Source organism: Coregonus lavaretus, assembly GCF_964263955.1.
Source record: "Coregonus lavaretus genome assembly, contig: HAP1_SCAFFOLD_3253, whole genome shotgun sequence".
NCBI lineage: Eukaryota > Metazoa > Chordata > Actinopteri > Salmoniformes > Salmonidae > Coregonus > Coregonus lavaretus.
This window is the reverse complement of record NW_028164420.1, coordinates 725-20,550: the sequence shown is the minus strand read 5'-3', so window position 1 is coordinate 20,550 and position 19,826 is coordinate 725. Positions and strand designations below refer to the sequence as shown.

Sequence of the window (19,826 nt, the reverse complement as noted above, 5' to 3'; positions counted from 1 at the left end):
CATGACCCTTAACACCTGCCCGCTTAACCTGGAAGCCAGCTGCACCAATGTGTCTGAGGAAACACTGAGCAAAGTAAGCCTGCAGGCGCCCAGCCCGCCACATGGTGTCGCTAGAGCCAAGTAAAGCCCCCGGCCAAAACCTCCCCTAACCCGGACGACGCTAGGCCAATAGTGCGCCGCCCTATGGGACTTCCGGTCACTGCCGGATCGAACCCAGGTCTGTAGTGACACCTCAAGCACAGTTAGCAAGTCGGAAATTTCAGAGTTCCGACTAGCACGTGAATGTGGCATATTACTTGGGTAACTGGGGTCTTTGACAATTTTTAGGGCCTTCCTCTGACACCGTCAATAGAGAGCAATAGTAATGGCGTATTTTTGTAGGCACTAACTCCACCATGGTTCGTTGGACAAAGCCAATGAGAAAATGAATGTAGGTTTTGTCGTTTTTTTGGGATAAACGATCTTATATGTTTCGTTCTATGAGATAATCTTCATCAGCTAACATCCCTTTTTGTGATTTTTTTATGCATTTATGTCATCAAAAAACGCACACATGAAATGCTTCATAATTCATAAAGTTCATGTTAACTGACTGATATTATATCATAGAACAAAATGTATAAGATCTAAGCCTGTGTGTAACCTCAGACCTTATTTTCGGTGTTTATCCCAAAACCCTATAATTTCTCTATGAATTTTCCCCATTGGAATGGCTGAACGAACCAGAGTTAGCCTAACTCATTTCCGCTTTTTAAGACAGCAAGCTCCATGGCTCACATTTCGAGAAGGGGACGTAGCTGCATCCCAATACGGCGACCGCAGAATGAGCGGGTAGGTGTGTCGAAAGGAAAGTACTGGTCTTGTGGAAAGGAGTTGGAGTTTCGAAAGCCCTCTGCTTTTGATTGAGCTGTTTTTTTTCTTCCGTTTCTTGAGTGGTAGCAAATCTGCCCTGTTAGCTGATTCGCTGTCCATATACCCACCCGCCATATGGTGCGTTCAAGACAACTGAGGACTCTGAAAAAACTAGGTCAAATCATGACGTCAGTGATCTTAAGGTCGGAAACTTGGAGCTCTAGAAAGAGGCCCGAGTTCTCGACTTTGAATTCCGAGTTGGATGACCGTTCAAAACGAATTTTCTCTTTCGGAGCTCGTTTTTTTCCGAGTTCCCAGTTGTCTTGAACGCACTGAAGTCGGAAGTCGGAGATTTCCGAGTTCAGAGTTCAGCGCTCCCAGTTGTTTGGAACGCGGCAATACACGGTCACTGCAGCTACCCATACTTGCATATTTCTGGGAGTGTCATCACGGTGTCAGCTGATCATATGACAGCGTGCGCGTAACCAAGAAGTAAACATCGAACATAGGCACGCAAAGAGGTAAGGAAATAAACAACACAAATCCCACTATAGTTAGAATATAAAATAATCATTGTACCATCTAAACCGCTTGAAATATATTTTACATAACCAAAAATATTGTATTTTCAGCTGTTTAAAGCTGGTGTACAATACTGAAAGTAAAAGATGCAAAAACGAAATTTAAAGATTGGAAAGCATAGAAATAGTGCACATAGAACAGCTCTACTGCTTTTTACGCTTGCTTTCAATGAGAATGACATATTTATAACGCACATGTGAAATTGGTGGGGTCGCCCAAAAAGTTACATTTACATTTTAGTCATTTAGCAGACGCTCTTACATATTGCAGCTTTAAATTAAGACACAGCTTGGAAAACGCACCTCAATCCAGGGATGAGAAATGCGTTTTACCTCGAATACTCCATAAATGATACACAGAGAAGATTCAAAGACTGCTAGTTTTTCCGAAAACTGCCCATTTTGTCCTAACGTTAACTAGCCAACTAAACTCAACGATTTACGATGGAGTTGAGTGGCGACTAGAGTGGGCGGGCTGGAGCACCGACGTCTAATTTCATCCCCCAAAGAATAGCCCGCAATTACACAGAACAATGTCCTGTGTAATTGCGGGCTTGTCTTTGGGAGCTGAAACTACTTTCACTAGGCACTGCGCAACTCCATCGTAAATCGTGGAGTTTAGTTTTATTGGCTACATGTTAACTAGCAGTAGCCACAGCATCCATTATGGAATGGCATATCCCGCTGAACAGCAAATTAGCTGATTTGTCTGACACTGCCATTTCAAAATGGCTGATGTGGCAACTGCTATTTAGCATGACGACAAAAAGGGCAATTTTCTGGAAAACTAGCAGTTGTTCAATCTGGTCGGTGTAACAGTTGGGATTATGGGACAATTGATTCGAAGTTCTCAAAGCATTTCTCATCCCTTCAGTTCAACATCTAGTTTTGATTTACATTTGGTTGAGTTGTCAACTAACGTCAATTCAACATGAAATCAACAAAACATTTCACCATTGATGGTTCATTTCGTCATTGGATTTAGGTTAAAAGTTGGGTGAAAAAAATTCAAAAAGCGTTGATGACTTTTTGCAAATCCAATTAGTTTTCCACGTTGATTCAACTTCATCACATTGTTTTTTTGGCATGAAACGACGTGGAAACAATGTTGATTCAACCAGTTTTTGCCCAGTGGCTAGTAAGTAGCCTATTTGCTAAAATGCATGTGATTGCAACCTCTCTGCTCTGGCAACTTCAAATGGTTTGGATAACGAGTCTAGCTAGCTATCTTGTAAAAACTGTAATGTCACGTAGTTAATAGTTGTATTCTATTGTGAAAGGGATTCATCAAGACCAACTCAAATGGTGTCCCTGATCTGCACCTTGCAAGACCATCGCGACGATGTCAACTGGTGCGCGTTCTCCGCGACACTGCTGGCGACCTGTTCAGCTGACAAAACGTTACGAGTTTACAACACCCAAGACTTTTCTGAAGTCTCATACTCCCCGCTCTCTGGCCACGGCTATGGCGTCCACTGTTGTTGCTTCAGCGCCTGTGGTCAGTATTTAGCCTCGTGTTCAACTGATGGTTCAACAGTTGTGTGGTCAACGGACACAGGTGAGATAGAGGCAGTGCTGGAGCATCCGGGTAGGAGCCCCGTCAGGGTCTGCGCCTTCTCGCCCGACTCTTCACACCTGGTTTCGGGGGCGTCTGATGGTACCTTAGGTCTTTGGGATTTCCCTACGAAAACACTGCACAGGTAAACTTGATTGATTGACATCATTTATCTCCATGTTATCTATCATAAATAGGCCTACAGTAGGCCTGCATGTGTTGCCTATATCAAGTGAGGCTTTGCTGGCCTCTTCAGACTGATATTATGTGTTGTCTCTTGCAGAGTGTTCTTAACTGATTATTTGTCAACAGGATGGGGGCAGTGAATGACACCACTATGGTGGCCTGCTCCTTCACCCCCTGTGGCCAGATGTTTGTCACTGGATCTACGTATGGGGACCTCAGGCTGTGGGACCTGGACATGAACCAGCTCCATGCGGAGAAGAACACTCACGACTTGGGGGTCACCTGCTGCTGCTTCGGCCCCAAGATCCTCAGTGGTGATGATGATGATGATGATGATATTTCCCTCCTCCTTCAATCTTTGAGTTGGCCTGTTTCCAGATCTGTTTGTACAAACATGACAACGATCATAGGAGTTGGCTTTACAGCACAACATTTTTATCTGGGACCAGGCTATCTTGGAGTCTCCATATTTGGGAATTTGTTGAGACAGGTGTTGTTTGATTCATTTGCTCCCGTCTCTCTCAGGTAGTGGTGTGGTACAGTTCCGCCTGGCCTCCTGTGGACAAGACAGCACACTGAAGATATGGATCGTCTCCAGGTCCAACACAGGCAGTATGTTGACCACATGCTATGGTGATGCAAATGTGGTGTTTAGCGTTGAACTCAGTGTGTATTTGTTGATAATCAGATGATGTGGAGGATGTGTGTTCACAATGAATGATCTGAAGGTGTGGTCCATTCGTCCCCTCTGGCCTGTAGGTTGTAAGATGCAGCTGCTGCACACCCTGACCGGCCAGTCTGCCCCAGTGCTCTCCTGTGCTTTCTCTGCAGACGGACAGCTGCTCGTGTCTGGGTAAGTCAGCCCATAGGTGATCTATAGTAAAGCACTCTTACAGATAGTCAAGATAATGTTATACATTTACTCCAACTGGCCACAAGGGGGAGAAGTGTGTTGCTTTTCACCATTACTTTTTCTGTTGCAGCTCAGTGGACAAAACAGTCACAGTGTATGATGCTGTAAGTCACTCAAGCTCTTTTCATTACCGTAGATGTCATTTCAGTTTAACTCCCCATGTTAATGTTCCTCAAAGAAATCCATGAACACCTCCCCTCTCAACTTGAATGTTGTTGTTTTTTTCAGAGCCAGGGGGCTTTGCTCTACACATTGAACCAACATGAGAGGTAATCTTCCTTCTTACCCTTGGGACATAAGAGTCACATCTCAATAGCCTACTTTTAAAATGTATCTTTCCGTCCTCCCCTCCCATGATCCTTTGCTGTAGGTACGTGACGGCGTGTGCCTTCTCTCCCAGCAAACCTCTGATCGCCACGGGTTCTATGGACAAGACTGTCAATATATGGAGTGTAGAGGACGGACGCAGTGGCCATGGTGGGTAACACAGACACACACACACAAAGATGGACAGAAGTCTAAGAGATGAGGTGGAAGTACGTGAATTGACAAGCTGCCAGTGTTATTGGCATTAAGAATGGCATTAGCATTCTGAGTCACGGTGTGGGGTTCCTAGATAATGACTCACTATTTTCCCATGTGAACAAAGATCCTGTTGACTTAATGGTGATGACAGCTTGTTGACTTAATGGTGATGACAGCCTGCCTGGTGATCTATTTTTTTATGTGCTGTATTTATGATTTATGTGCTGTATTTGCATAAGCTCTTCTTTATTGATTATGGCTTGATTATGTTTTTTATTCTGTCAATCACCACCCCTCTCTCTGCATGGTTAATGGACAAAAAGAATGCAAATCTTTACCTGGTGAGTTTTTTAAAATTTTCTTCCTTATCTGCACCACTCACGTCCCATATGCTCATTGAAAGCAGTGCGGGATGGAGGGTCTCTATGTGAAACCTAGGAGTCCCACTGCTATCAAAGAGGGCTTTATCGAGAGTAATAGTTCTATCCCGGTGATAATGCCTTCTGCTAAGTCTTTCATAGCCTGTTGTGTTTCCAGGTGACTTTTACCTTGAAGCACTGCCTGCTGAGAACCGAATTGCTTTTCACTTTTAATGTGGATTCACTGTATTAGTATACAGAGTGTACAAAACATTAAGAACACCTTCCTAATATTGATTGCACCCCTTTGCCCTTAGAACAGCCTCAATTCGTCAGGGATTCATCAGTCTATGTTATGGAAAGATCAGGTGTTCATAATGTTTTGTGCACTCAGCGTTATATAGGCTCACAATGCTTTCTTCCTCTCCTCCTCCCCTTCTCTCACCTGATAGCGTTCTAAGAACCCGTACACAGCTCTTTCTAAGAGAGGCTTGTCAATAAAAGGCTTGAAATTCAATTACTGTAATTTTAAATACGTTAATGTTCATCGTTTTGTTGTTGTTTATGTGGAGTCTTACTGTGCTGTATAACATTTTTCACATCTTGTTTTCCAGTTGAAACTGCAAGATTCTCATCCGAAGGTGGGAAAGTGACTAAAAAGCACTATAGAAACGTTTGATTGATTACACGTTAATACCTATAGTAACAGCATGTCATTGAGAGATACTAACGTGAGGTCACCTATCAGGCAGAAAGTTGCCGGGTCACTCCAGGCTTCTGGTCAGTGATTGGTCAGAAGAGGATGTGGGGGCGTGGCTGTGCGACGAGGGGCTGGAGGCGCTGGTGGAAACCTTCAAGGCAAACAACATAGATGGAGCTGAGCTAATCAGTCTGACCAAGGAGACACTGGCCTCAGAACTCAACATAGGTGGGGATGGAACATCACACCATAGACTATACACATTATCATAATAACATGCATTATCATACAGCTAATATACCAATGGTACATTATCATGTTATACACATTACCCACTTGTAATGTGTACAGTAGCTGGAAACAGCGCGTCATCACATAATATTTTTTAAGTAGGGGGAGGGGCAAATGAAAAACAAGGTAAACATTGAGGAATGAATGTTAATGAGATTTTCTCAGGATTACATACGCTTTAACTGTACAGCATTAGATTAGGCCATGTGTAATCTGCTTTAAGATTTCTGCTCCATTACATAACACAATCACTCATCCCAAAATACATATCCTGTAACATAGAAAATGGTTTACAGCTAATACCATTTCTGTCTGAAACAATTTCAAAATCCATCTGAAAATGTGATTTACAGATTTTGGTTGATCCGTATATCTTCTCTTTTAAATAAAGATCATTCACCATAATGAGGAAAGTTAGTTTTTCCAACTTTTTCTCTGTGAGGTGGTAGGTGTGGGTCTGTTGATGGTCTCTCATGCCAATGGCAACCATGGTAACCAAACAGCCCTGTTCTCTAAAAGAGATTAATCTCTTAGTAAACATGGGTGCATCTCTCCTCTCTTCTCTCTGAGAGTGAGGGATGGCGCCATGCCAGGTTGTTATCTTCCTGATGGAGAGACTCTTTTTTTTTTCCTCTCAGGGAGGGAGGGCTCTTTTCTTTTTTTTTTTGTGTCTAACACACACACGGACTGACCTCACTTTACTGTAGTCTCCATGGTGACCAGGAACTGGGTCATGTAGGCAGTGTGCTCAAGCCAGGATATCACGTCCACAAATGATGCAAGCCCCATTGGCCAATATACAATTTCCTCATATCTCTGCCTGGTTGTTTCCTGTTGGTGTACTGTAGAGTCGGTGGGGCTGCGCAGTAAGGTCCTGAGGAAGGTGGAGGAGCTGAAGGCGGGGTGTGTGTGTACCGGTGTTCCTGATGAGTTCCTCTGTCCAATCACCAGAGAGCTGATGAAGGACCCTGTTATCGCTGCAGGTGGGACATGCCCCCATGGCAACCTGTCTGGTTGTGCCTTTAGCTATCAAGATTCTATCAGTGCTACAATATTTTTTTGCAATACAGTGGCATGCTTTGAAAGGATGCAAAAAAACACTACCAATCTTGTCTGTCTTTTCTTCTGAACAGATGGGTACTCCTATGAGAGGGAAGCGATTGAGAGCTGGATCGCAACCAAGAATCGTTCCAGCCCCATGACCAACCTGCCCTTACAGACAACACTTCTGACCCCAAACCGAACCCTGAAGATGGCTATTGGACGCTGGAGGACCAGCCAGTGAGAAAGAGGGGTCCAGGGGCGTCTTCTACATCCCTTTCAATCCAAAGACTGTCTATCCCTCAGTTAACTTCTGACCAAAAGTAGGCTGATAGGACATGAAGCTATATATGATGATGTTTTCAGGTAGACCATACTGAGCTTCTATTCAACCCCTCACTGGGTCTGCACTTTCTCTCTTGGGATGAAACTACTTTAGAATGTAAATATTTATAGCTGATGAGATATTCTAATATATATATATATATATATATATATATTCTCAAACTCCTGCATGTAGACCATGTTTAACTCTGCTATTTACTCTACTGCTTTAGCTCCAAAACCATTTCATGGATGATGATGCAATGTAGGCATTTTGATGGGATACTGGTGTTAACAACAGAAGTGTTCTATCTATGGCTAAAGTTATATAACCGAGATCGCTACAACAGATGCCGGTACACACACAATTGTACACATGGGTGTTTGAAATGAGTGGAAGGGAGATGACATTATGAAAGGGAAGACTGATGTCATTTTGGTTTTCCAAAGAGGTTTTATTTTATTTCCCCATGATGATTATGGTAGTAGTGCTTGAGCACAGTCGGTATAATGTGTAGCATAGCTCACAAATCAAAGATGGCAACAATGTACAATATCAATATCATCTCACCAATAATACCCTTACAAGCTCTTCTGTACCTTACTGTAAACTGTTACAAGCTCTTCTGTACCTTACTGTAAACTGTTACAAGCTCTTCTGTACCTTACTGTAAACTGTTACAAGCTCTTCTGTACCTTACTGTAAACTGTTAATGTTGTGCGCACATAAACTAAATACATCCATCAACTTTTCAAATGTTTCTCTAGCTGTGCAAAAATAACTATATAAAATATATTGCTCTTACAACTGACCAAGCCATCGGCACAGTAGATAAGTGAACATAGACCGCAACAACAAGCAGTTACAACAATGTCCGTAGGATTATATGTACACTTAATTAAATATGATTATTTATAAAATGTACAAAGGTATAGAACCCTCCATGCATTGTGAACCACTTTGCATTGAGGGCTTCGTTTTACTGACAAAGGCTGTCACCACTTATATAATCTATAAATATAACACATACAAATCTAATGTATAAACATCCCTATTCAATATGCGTGCCGATCATTAGCCAATCGTTTAATCAAATGGCTTCTCGTCCATCAGTATCGAAACCCTTTAGTGTTTACAAACTACATCATAGTTACATTGTTATAATGGCCCATAGTAGGATGCTGTGCTACTGTTTGGCTATTGGGCTGGTACTATAGGGGGGTTCCGAGGGTTGATTATGTGCACTGTATTGTTGGCTTATTGGAGTTGCTCTAGGCATGCTTACGCAAAAGCACAAAAGCCTCAAATTCTGCTTAAGTCTAAATGCAGTGCATCACATACACTGTGTCAGATTAAGAAATGCACTTTTAAACCGTTCCCTTGCCACCGTTTCTCTGGAATACATATGGTCCATTGTCCAGTAAGTTGTTATGGTGTCTGCACCTGCGTTTGTGCTTGAATGAATGTACGGTCAGTTCAGACGTTGGATTCTATAAAGGAGCGTTTAGGTTTGATGGGTAGGATGGCTGGGTTATCTCTGGTGAGCCCTGCCTGCCGGTGGTTCCCGTCTGGGAACTGGGAGGAGTGCTGTAGGCCTGCAGCTGGACCTGGTCTTGGCTCCCTGTGGTAGAACCTGTCTCCAAACTCCCTGGCCAGGGCCTTGGCCTGAGCCTGTTGGGCCAGGTGTTGGGCCTGAGCCTGGGCCCCGTTGAGCACCTGGAGGGGAGCCTGGCTCTGCAGTGGCTCAGCGTAAGATGACCTCTGCTTGAACTCATTATTCAATCCCTGGATGTTGTCCATAGGGGCCATGCTGTGTCGCTGGTTCTCTAGACCTCCAGGGGAGAGTGGCTGGGAGTGAGGCTGACCTTGCCAGCCCAGTCCAGGTGGGGGCTGCCCCTGGACACGCACTGCCTTGTCCTTCACCCCCATGAAGGGCCGAGGCTTGAGCTCTGGTTTAGCCGGTTTGGGGCGAGGCACGTCGGACCCCTGAGGCACCTGGGTCCTGCCGCTGTCTGACAGGGTCCCGCTGGAGGCTAGGCTACTGCTAGAGCTGGAGGCCCTCATACTGCCCGTCTGACCACCAGAACGCAGACCGGGGCCAGCCCACCCCCCAGCACCCTCCCTCCTTACCTCCTTACCAACCCCAGGGGTGAGGGACCCAGCCTGGCCGTCCAGCGTGGTGCCGGGGTGGGCTGAGAGCCTGTCTGTTCCCCTAGCCAGGCTGGAGGAGTGGCCCTGGAAGGGCTGGACAGATGAGGAGGAGGAGGAGGAGTGGTGGTGGTTGGCAGGGGTGAGCCCCAGGTGGTGGTCTGTGGAAGAGGAGGGCAGAGGGCTGATGTCGATGCCCAGGCCAGGGCTGGGTCTCAGGGAGGTGGAGATGTGTCTGCCTGGCAGGGGGCTGGAGGGGCCACACAGAGACATAGGCCTGCCCCCTGGTCTGCCCCCTACCTGCAGGGAGTTACAGTGCTGCTGCTGCTTGGTCTTGATGCTTTGGTTCTGTCTAGGATCCTGTAGGACAGGGCCCTGCTTGTCCAGAGACAGGTGGGCCTGTGTGGACCCGTCCGGGGGGGAACCAGGCCTGGGGTCCTGGGGCGCTAAGCCCACCGCGCCTGGTACTGGTGGGAGAGCCCTGTTGGGCCCATAGGGGTTCCTGGGCCTGTTGGGCTCATAGGGGTCCTGTGAGGGCTCTTCCTTTCCCCCTATCTCTTCATAATCATCATCTAGTTCATCCTGGCTCTGTGTATCAGAACTCCTCTCTGTGTCCTGGCTCCTCTCTGTGAGGTCGTCGGGAGTCTGACTGTGTGCTGCTTGGGTGCCCTGTGGTGTGTTGGGGGACTGCTGCTGTTGTTGACACTCGTCCTCCACACGCGTCAGCAGACGGCGGATCTCACGGTTGGTGGGGCAGAGCCGAGACGCCTCGTGGAGGTCGGCTATCGCCGCCGCATACTGCCTGGATGGACACATGAGGTGAACATAGTGTGAGGTGACAAAACTGTTCCCGTACATTGTAGTCCCTCTCTTTATATCAGTATTAACTGAGAAGTGGTCTGTACTAACCTGCTGCTCCTCTTGGCTCGTGCTCTGGTGTAGAACGCCTCATAAGACTTGGGTTTCAGTTCCAGGGCTTTGGTGGCAAACTCCTCCGCTATTCCAAAGTCCTGTTGAGAAAAAGAGGACAGAAACCCAACTGTGAATTATGAATGTTTACTGTTAAATTCTGTCCACTCTGAATTTCTCACGGAGAACCCAAAACCAATGTCTTAAGGTCATTAGCCAGGGTAATGTGTTTGTGAGTGTTAATGAGTGCAGTGTGAATCCAGCGGGTAGTCTATACAGCGCCACACTTTGCAATTACTGTAAGTGACTGGAATGAGGAATTCAGCGTTGTTTAACTGGATAATTATTAATCTGTGTGCAGCTCAAAGCAGAGCAGCTTTCTCTCCCAGTGTCTTAATGGATTCTCCAGACGGGTGCTCATAGCTTCTCTCCAACCCGTAAAAAAAAAATAACTCCTTCAATTAGTTGTCGGAAATTATAACTATTGACTCTTACAGGTACAATGCTCAATATAAAATCATTTCTGGGTAACAATTAAGTACCTTCCTGTCATTGTTTTCATAAACATTTTTTAAATGAGAAACTAAAATGGCTTCTTAGCAAAGAGCAATTTCTCAAGCAATCATTTTGCTAGGACTGTCTAGGAGTGGTCTGAGTGTAGAGGGGAAAACTGAAAAATAGCTGTTATTGACAGAGCGCTTTGGAACTCTCTTATTGGTCTATTAACTAATCTACCATCAAACAGCTCTTACAATAAAAGTGCATTATAATTTCACAGTATTATTCCAACCTCATAGTGTGGAAATATATATAAAACACAGGGAAATCATGTTTTTGACTGAGCTGGGCCTTTAATGGTGATTTCATAAACACCTCTAGTGGCCCTCGTGTGTGTGTGTGTGTGTGTGTGCGTGCGTGTACAATATGTCTGTGTGTGTGCGTGCGTGTACAATATGTCTGTGTGTGTACAATGTGTGTGTGTGTGTGCATGCCTGCGTGCACAGTGTATCCATCCATCTCTGGTATGCCTAGAGAGTATGCAGTTGGCTTGTTTTTAAATGAGTTTCCCTGCTTCCCTCATTCCTCTCAGGTGAATATTTAATCAAGCAAACCACAGTGTGATTCCGTTCTTGAGATGGCGGTCGGCATTACACTACAGCCTTGAAATTAACAGCTCTGAATAACTGTTCAATGTTTAATGACAGTATTTACGGCCTCTGTAGTCCCACTCCCCTCCTGTTCTATTCACCTGCAGCATGATGAAATATGGATGATATGTGTGCCTAGCCAGCTCTCTCTCTTCCCCCTGACCCAATACCCACCAGCAACAACAGAGGGAGGATCCCTTCTTTCCGTGTGTGTGTGAGTGAGTGATTACTCCAGTATATGGGAGAGGATGACCGTATCACATCATAGCATTCTTCCATTACTCATTTGCCTGAGGATGCCATTTGACCACCACCACTCTAGTATAAAATGTTATTATATTGTCTGGTAAAACAAGGGTGTGTTAGATCACTTCCTCCAGGCTACTGAGATTAAGATCTATCCATTATACCTACTGCTATACTATTCTAGATTTCATTCAATGTTAAATTCTATAAAATAGCTAAACGAGTAGTGTGTAGCTTTATCAGGCGACGTAATACCTGCAATTCTATTAATAATACCTGCAATTCTATCAATAATACCTGCAATTCTATTAACTGATCGAGTAATGTGTGTGCGTGTGCGTCTCACATTGGTTTTCCTGCGGCAGCGTGACAGGTTGAGGTACAAGGAGACACGGAGCTCTTTCAGGCCCTTCAGGTCGTCTCCGAAGCCGTCTCGGGGGAACTTCCTCAGGGCGGACTGATATCTCTGGGCTGCCTCCTTCATCCTCCCCTTCTGGAGAGAGAGAGAGGGGGATGGAGGGGGAGGGAGAGATGGAGAGAGAATACAGACATTGATTTGGAGATAGCAGATTCTCTAACTGGACACACTTTCATGACAGACAGTGACATGCATACACATACACTTACCTTATACAGCAGGTTGCCCTCCTCCATGACTTTCTGTAGGAGGATGAGGAGGACGTCTGGTTTGGATGTGGCCATCGCCCACGTAGCATGACCTGATCAAGAGGTAAGAGAACACAGGTTAAACACGCTCACTCACACACACACAACGCTGTAAAAGGTATCTAAAGAAAGTACCTGATCGATCATAAGGGGATGTTCTGTAGCCTTTTAGCAGGTAGAAAGCAGTGAAGAGAAAGAGGGGTGAAATACATTATTTTGATAGCAACTTCCTCAAGACCCTGCAGAGGTTTAACACTGACAGATCAGGTCAACTCAACTCACCCATCTTGGCCCCTTTCTTCAGTAAGGTCACTACTACAGCAGTGTTCCGACAGCCCACAGCCCTCTCCAGAGGCTTCACCCCACTGTGGTCCACATGTTCCACAACTGCACCCTTCTCCACCAGGTACTGAACCTGTGGTTGTAGAGAACACGACAAAACAATCTACAATCTAGGCCAGTTTTAGACAATCTAGGACAGTGGCAGCAAAATCAGAATGATGTCTGTGTATCATTTTTTTCTCCAGTTTGCAGTATTAGAAAGAACCGCACCGTCTCTGCGTCACCGTTGAATGCTGCCAGGTCGAGAGGGGTACGTCCGTTCCTGTCAGGGTGGTCTATCTCTGCCCCCCTCTCCACCAGGAGCTGCACCATGGCCTTCTGACCCTTCAGACACGCCCAGCTCAGAGCTGTCTGGCCCTCCTTATCCACAGAGGCTAAAGAGGCGCCTGGAACCAGATCAAAAATAACATGCTCGCTCCACTGCAACTGAGTCTGACATACACTCAGTGGCCAATTTATTAGGTACACCCATCTAATAATATTAAATAATAATATGCCATTTAGCAGACGCTTTTATCCAAAGCGACTTACAGTCATGCGTGCATGGGTGGTCCCGGGGATCGAACCCACTACCTTGGCGTTACAAGCACCGTGCTCTACCAGCTGAGCTACAGAGGACCACGTACTGGGGCCGACCCCCCTTTGCCTCCAGAACAGTCTGAATTCTTCAGGGCATGGAAACGCTGCTCAATTAGTATCAAGGGACCTAACGTGTACCAGGAAAACATTCACCACACCATTACACCACCGCCACCAGCCTGTACTGTTGACACCAGGCAGGATGGGGTCATGGACTCATGCTGCTTACGGCAAATCCTGACTCTGCCATCAGCATGACGCACCGGAAACCGGGATTTGTCGGACCAGGCAATGTTGTTCCACTCCTCAATTGTCCAGCCGCTTCTTCTTGTTTTTAGCAGATAGGAGTGGAACCCGGTTTGGTCATATGCTGCAATAGCCTATCCGTGACAAGGACTGACGAGTTGTGCCTTCCAAGATGTCGTTCTGCACACCACTGTTGTACTGCGCCACTATTTGCCTGTTTGTGGCCCGCCTGTTAGCTTGCACGATTCTTGTCATTCTCGTTCGACCTCTCATCGACGAGCTGTTTTTGCCCACAGGACTGCCGCTGACTGGATGTTTTTTGTTTGTCGCACCATTCTCGGTAAACCCTAGACACTGTCGTGCGTGAAAATCCCAAGAGGCCCGCCGTTTCTGAGATACTGGAACCGGTGCGCCTGGCAACGTCGATCATACTATGCTCAAAGTCACTTAGGTCACTAGTTTTGCCCATTCTAACGTTCAATCGAACCGTAACTGAATGCCTCGATGCCTGTCTATATAGCAAGCCACGGCCACGTGACTCACTGTCTGTAGGAGCGAACCATTTTCGTGAACGGGGTGGTGTACCTAATAAACTGGCCACTAAGTGTATACTGTATATCTCCAAAATACAAAAAAATATCTTAAATGACACTCTTTCCCCCTTAGTGCAGTGAGAATTACCATGTACCATGATGTAACCCTGACTTGACCTCTCACCCTTTGTCAGCAGGAAGTCAGCAGTGCTGAGGTGGCCCTCGCTGGCTGCCACCATCAGCAGACTGCGGCCCTGCTTATCGATGGTGTTAATGTCCACACCGCGCTGCAGCAACAGCTCTGCTACCTGAGAGAGAGAGAGAGAGAGAGAGAGAGAGAGAGAGAGAGAGAGAGAGAGAGAGAGAGAGAGAGAGAGAGAGAGAGAGAGAGAGAGAGAGAGAGAGAGAGAGAGAGAGAGAGAGAGAGAGAGAGAGAGAGAGAGAGAGAGAGAGAGAGAGAGAGAGAGAGAGAGAGAGAGAGAGAGAGAGGCCATCAGTGGTGGCAAATTAGAAGTCTAACAGAAAGACTCATCAGAATGATTCTCACCTGGGGGTGTCCATGCCTGATGCAGCTGAAGAGTGGGACCACCCCCCTACGGTTGGGCTGCTCCGCCCCTGCACCCCTCTCCAGCAGGTAAACACATGTCTCTGTCCTGCCCCGGCCCGCAGCCGCACTCAGAGCTGAGAGAGAGAGAGAGACCCAGAACAGTGGTCAACTACCTACTTTACCACTGTGCTCTGAATTAAAGTAATCTTTGTTTTTGTGTTATTGATTGTTTGGAGACAGTTCTAATGTACTTCACTCTAGTAGTTTAGCACTACTGTTGAACAATTAAAGGACACACAGCAAGATTAGAGAGAGTAAGAACTGAACGAGAGTATAATATTGACAACACATGCAATGTGAGCTGCAGTACACTGTGAACAGAAAACGTCACACCCCTGAGTATGACTTTCAAATACTATTTTTAGACTGGCCAGACTTCAGTGGGCCCATATCTCCCTATACTCTCTAGAGAAGCAGGGTCTTAGCTGAGGCTGTCAAAAGTCTTACAGCTGGCCTGGCAGAGAGAGAGACAGATTTGATGGGTATTGGCAACAGCTGGCCCAACCAGCCATCTAGTCCTGGGTATGGAGCATCCATCCAGACAGTATTTACCTCCCAAAAGGCACCCTATTCCCTAATTAGTGCACTACTTTTGACCAAAGCCCATAGTGTTCTTGTCAAAAGTAGTGCACTATATAGGGAATAGGGTGCCATTTGGGACACACCCAGACAGTGCAGACCAGGGAAGCTGAGATCAGACAGGTACTAATGCGGTCCCAGGAAGGCCAAGAAAATCATCAAGGACCTCAGCCACCTGAGCCAAGGCCTGTTCACCCCGCTACCATCTAGAAGGCAGAGAAGGTACAGGTCCATCAAAGCTGGGACCGAGAGACTGACAAACAGCTTCAATCTCCAGGCCATCAGACTGTTAAACAGTCACCACTAGCCAGCCTCCGCCCAGTACCCTGCCCTGAACCTTAGTGACTGTTACTAGCCGGATGCCACCCAGTACTCTACCCTGAACCTTAGAGCCTGCTGCCCTATGTACATTGTCATTGAACACTGGTCACTTTAATAATGTTTAAATACAGTTTTACAAACTTTATATGTATATACTGTATTCTAGTCATGGCTCATTCTGTATAACTACTGCTGTACACACCTTTTCTATTCATATACTGTCCATAACGTCTATTCACACCATCATAGACATATATATTTATAATCTGGACTGACATTGCTCGTCCTGTTATTTCTTAATTCCTTTATTTGTATTTGTTGGATTTGTGTATATTGTTTTGTATTGTTAGGTATTACTGCACTGTTGGAGCTAGAAACACAAGCATTTCACTGTGTGTTCAATATGTGTTAAATATGTGTAAGCGACCAATGAAATTGTATTTTATTTTATTTGACGCAGCCTCCTGCTTCACCTTGGCTAGGATGATGAAATACTCACAGGAGAGGTGACATCACCCATCTGGTTCTGGAAGCCAGTGGAGAGGGAATGATGACATGACTGACATCTGTGGGAGCAGTGTAGGGTACGCCCTCCCCATCTGTCCCACCGATGGTTCCACATGAGCACATACGCAATTACAAATCACCTCACTCATTTCATTTCCCTTATCTAATTTCCCTTCACACCAGAGCAAAAAAGTTGAGATAACGAAATACTTTCATAATTAAAAAAATATTGTGGCTATGATATTACATTTTGGAAGACTGTCTTGTGACTCCACACTTCTCAATCTGAGATAAGGCAGACGTGCATCACTGACTCATGAATCAATACACAATTGCGGATTCATGCCTGAACAGCTGTGCTTCTGTTGTCAATGTCAAATATCTGACGAGAGTTTAGAGAAATGTGAGTCTGTTAACCTGGCTGACATGCAGACTACATGCACAGTGAGAGGAGAGCTGTCAGTCAGAGTCAGTTGCTTTAACCAGACAAGGAGTCTGTGGCTTTGGGGTTAAATCCCTGACATGAGAGGACTCATGCCAACAGCACTGTTCAGCTGGTTTGCCAGACCGCCCCAACCAACAGCTGTGTGGTAGAGTCAGTGATGTCACATTAGGTGTGGCCAGAGCCATATATTTAGAAATATGTCTCTGGGTGTGGTCTTCTGTCTGTTTTTGAGTAAGCTGGGTGTGATATGTAAATATCCTGTTGCCGTAAGGTGTGAATAGGTAAGGCTCCATAGCTCAGTGGTTAGAGCACTGGTCTTGTAAACCAGGGGTCGCGAGTTCAATTCTCGCTGGGGCCTTGATTGTGGAATCAAATGTTTTGATCCAAAAGGGAGGTATTCATATTGAAAATATACTTTTTGAATAAAGACCAATGAGTTGAATGGGTTGAATGGGGCCAATGAGTTGAATGGGTTGAATGGGGCCAATGAGTTGAATGGGTTGAATGGGGCCAATGAGTTGAATGGCTCCTACAGCTAGTTCACCAACAAGATTAAAAACATGATCCATTGATGCTATCCAGTTCTATCAAGTACTTCCCTACAGTTATAAATACTACTTCTGACAACTCTCACGTATGTCATTGACCTTGATGACAGACACACAGCAGCTACAGATACGATAATTTATCTGCTCCATGTTATTTAATTCACGTACAGTAAACCTTTGGTGTCTCACCCACAGAGGAGGTAGACACAGACAGACAGACAGACAGACAGTAGCAGCCTGCCCTCCAGGGAGAATAACTTAATTCTTCTCCACTAATGAGAAGCCACCAGGCACGGGAACACATTTGCATAGAGAGAGGACAATTTCACAGGCAGAAGTACTCAAGGATTTCTTTCACCGAATAGATTGGAAGTGAAAATCATTCAGCATACAGTAGATTATCAAGATTCTCTACCATGGAAGGATTTGTCGATGTGAAATAAATATTTACAAAATGAAACAAATCCTAGACTGAATGGTAAACCCAAACAATAAAACAAACAAAGGCCATTGACATTTCACTATTGTTTATTTTATCACCTAGTCAGGTCTCTGTAATCAACCTAAATACATGATTTCCTTCAATTTACCTCTAAATAGCTTATTTAGTATTCTATACTTGCATTTGCCAGGTTATTTTCATTCAGGATTGACTTCCAAATGTTGGTACCAGTAGCCAGCAATTGTATGTATGCTTCCAATTGGCAGTGGTTGAGTGCTGTCTATCCCCCAGCCTATGTATTTACTGAGAGCCACAGAAACACCAATGATTGTATTAGAGTATAATGGATATAAGAATCAAGCCAGGTTGAACATCCTTTTAGGAGATGGAGGTAATACCTTCTGATATCTACACCAGCTTCTTTGTAAGAGTTTCATCATCTAATAACACCAGACTTTTCTTTTATATTTTAGTCATTTCACAGACGCTCTTATCCAGAGCGACTTACAGGAGTAATTAAGGTTAGGTGCCTTGCTCAAACTGTTAACACCACCGCCGCTTAAATCTTCAGCAGAGTCAGTCAGTGTAACCTGCCATCTTAAGTATTGGTTAAAAGTAGCTCAAGTACTGTACACTCTTCAAGCCTCTCTTCCCCAGTGAGCTCACCTACATCTATGAGTCCAGAACAAGCACCTGGGCTCAATATCACTTCGCTTGCATCCTATGCTACAGTAAACAGTAAATGTACAGTGGGCAAGTGGAGACCTGAGAAGCTCACTAGGAAGTGAATAACAACAAATGATCTCTGCTGGTAAAACAAACGCTAACCACCACCTTTGGAGAGGCAGCGAAAACAAGCTAGATTAAAAAGAGTATGAGGAAATAATATAAACATTATTATATAGACAAAGGTAAAGTGCACTGTACCAGTCTCTCCCCAGAGAGTGTCGGGAGCATCTATCTGCACAGCCAAATCTTCATCTTTCAGCTCCAGTAAGCTCTTCACAACCTGACAATGAGACAATATTATGCACAATAATTATACACGCTAACTATTATAAGCAATCCACAAAGGTTGAATCTGAAGAGAGCGTACATGTCAGTGTAGCTGTAGGTGGGTGTGGTGGTGGAATCAGGCGCAGGACGCACAAAGTAAGTCCAAAAGACTTTAGTTGTTTGCAAACAAAACACAGCACGAAAACAAATGCCCTGAGGCGAGAAACTCCGCACGCAGGCGAAATAAAGCGGGCGCACAAAATACGCGCGACAAAATACTCCAATACACAGAAATGGAGAGCAGCTCAACCGAGCAAATAGTAATTACAATAGCTAACGCACGACAGTGAAAAACAATCACACACAACACTAGACAAACACAACGAGAACTTATAGGACACTAATTACACTAAACGATAACAGGTGTAACAACAATCAGACAAAAGCAAACGAACATAGAAACATGCAACGGTGGCAGCTAGTATTCCGGAGACGACGAACGCCGAAGCCTGCCCGAGCAAGGAAGAGAGGCAGCCTCGGCCGAAACCGTGACAGTACCCCCTCCTTGACGCGCGGCTCCAGACGTGCGCCGACTCCGGCCTCGGGGACGACCAGGAGGACGCGGAGCAGGGTGCGTCGGGTGCCCACGATGGAATTCCGTCAGGAGAGACGGGTCCAAAATGTCTCTCCTCGGCACCCAGCACCGTTCCTCCGGGCCGTACCCCTCCCACTCCACTAGATATTGGAGACCCCCCATCCGACGTCTCGAATCCAAGATGGACCGCACGGAGTACGCCGGTGCCCCCTCGATGTCCAATGGGGGCGGAGGAGTCTCCCTGATTTCACTTTCTTGGAGTGGGCCAGCTGCCACCGGCCTGAGAAGAGACACATGGAACGAGGGGTTAATACTCTTATACTCAACAGGTAGTTGTAATTTGTAACACACCTCGTTCAACCTTCTCAGGACTTTAAATGGCCCTACAAACCGCCGACCCAGTTTCCGACAGGGCAGGCGGAGGGGCAGGTTTCTGGTAGAGAGCCAGACTCGATCACCAGGTGCGTACACCGGCCCCTCACTGCGGTGGAGATCGGCGCTCGCCTTATGACGTCGGAGGGCCCGCTGCAGGTGGACGTGTGCAGCGTTCCATGTCTCCTCCGAGCGCCGCGCCCACTCATCCACCGCAGGAGCCTCGATCTGGCTCTGCTGCCAAGGTGCCAGAACCGGCTGGTAACCTA

At 45.7% G+C, this 19,826-nt stretch overlaps 2 protein-coding genes across 2 annotated transcripts; one reads left to right on the top strand and one right to left on the bottom strand.

Moving 5' to 3' along the window:
- Positions 1–1,311: 1,311 nt before the first annotated feature.
- Positions 1,312–8,075, top strand: LOC311117042 (WD repeat, SAM and U-box domain-containing protein 1-like). The gene is made up of 13 exons (XM_084192041.1): positions 1,312–1,373; positions 2,714–3,133; positions 3,301–3,488; positions 3,700–3,786; positions 3,934–4,027; positions 4,158–4,191; positions 4,316–4,356; positions 4,458–4,564; positions 4,936–4,953; positions 5,586–5,612; positions 5,720–5,899; positions 6,811–6,945; positions 7,096–8,075. The coding sequence occupies exons 2-13, from the start codon at positions 2,736–2,738 to the stop codon at positions 7,245–7,247; spliced, it is 1,461 nt and encodes a 486-aa protein (XP_084048167.1). The 5' UTR covers positions 1,312–1,373; positions 2,714–2,735; the 3' UTR covers positions 7,248–8,075.
- A 729-nt stretch (positions 8,076–8,804) lies between these two features.
- Positions 8,805–18,603, bottom strand: LOC311117041 (uncharacterized protein; the record flags this gene model as incomplete). Its single annotated transcript, XM_084192040.1, has 10 exons — positions 8,805–10,274; positions 10,382–10,486; positions 12,126–12,272; positions 12,407–12,498; positions 12,581–12,610; positions 12,728–12,860; positions 12,998–13,173; positions 14,330–14,453; positions 14,693–14,826; positions 18,522–18,603. Coding segments are annotated over 10 exons (2,493 nt in total), but the record flags the coding sequence as incomplete, so codon positions are not given.
- Positions 18,604–19,826: the final 1,223 nt, after the last annotated feature.

Bases quoted from the DNA above. Each gene is read 5' to 3' on its own strand.
- LOC311117042 (XM_084192041.1), top strand. From the start codon at position 2,736: ATGGTGTCCCTGATCTGCACCTTGCAAGACCATCGCGACGATGTCAAC. The intron at 3,134-3,300 runs GTAAACTTGATT...ATTTGTCAACAG, and splicing joins CCTACGAAAACACTGCACAG to GATGGGGGCAGTGAATGACA. The intron at 4,357-4,457 runs GTAATCTTCCTT...CCTTTGCTGTAG, and splicing joins ACATTGAACCAACATGAGAG to GTACGTGACGGCGTGTGCCT.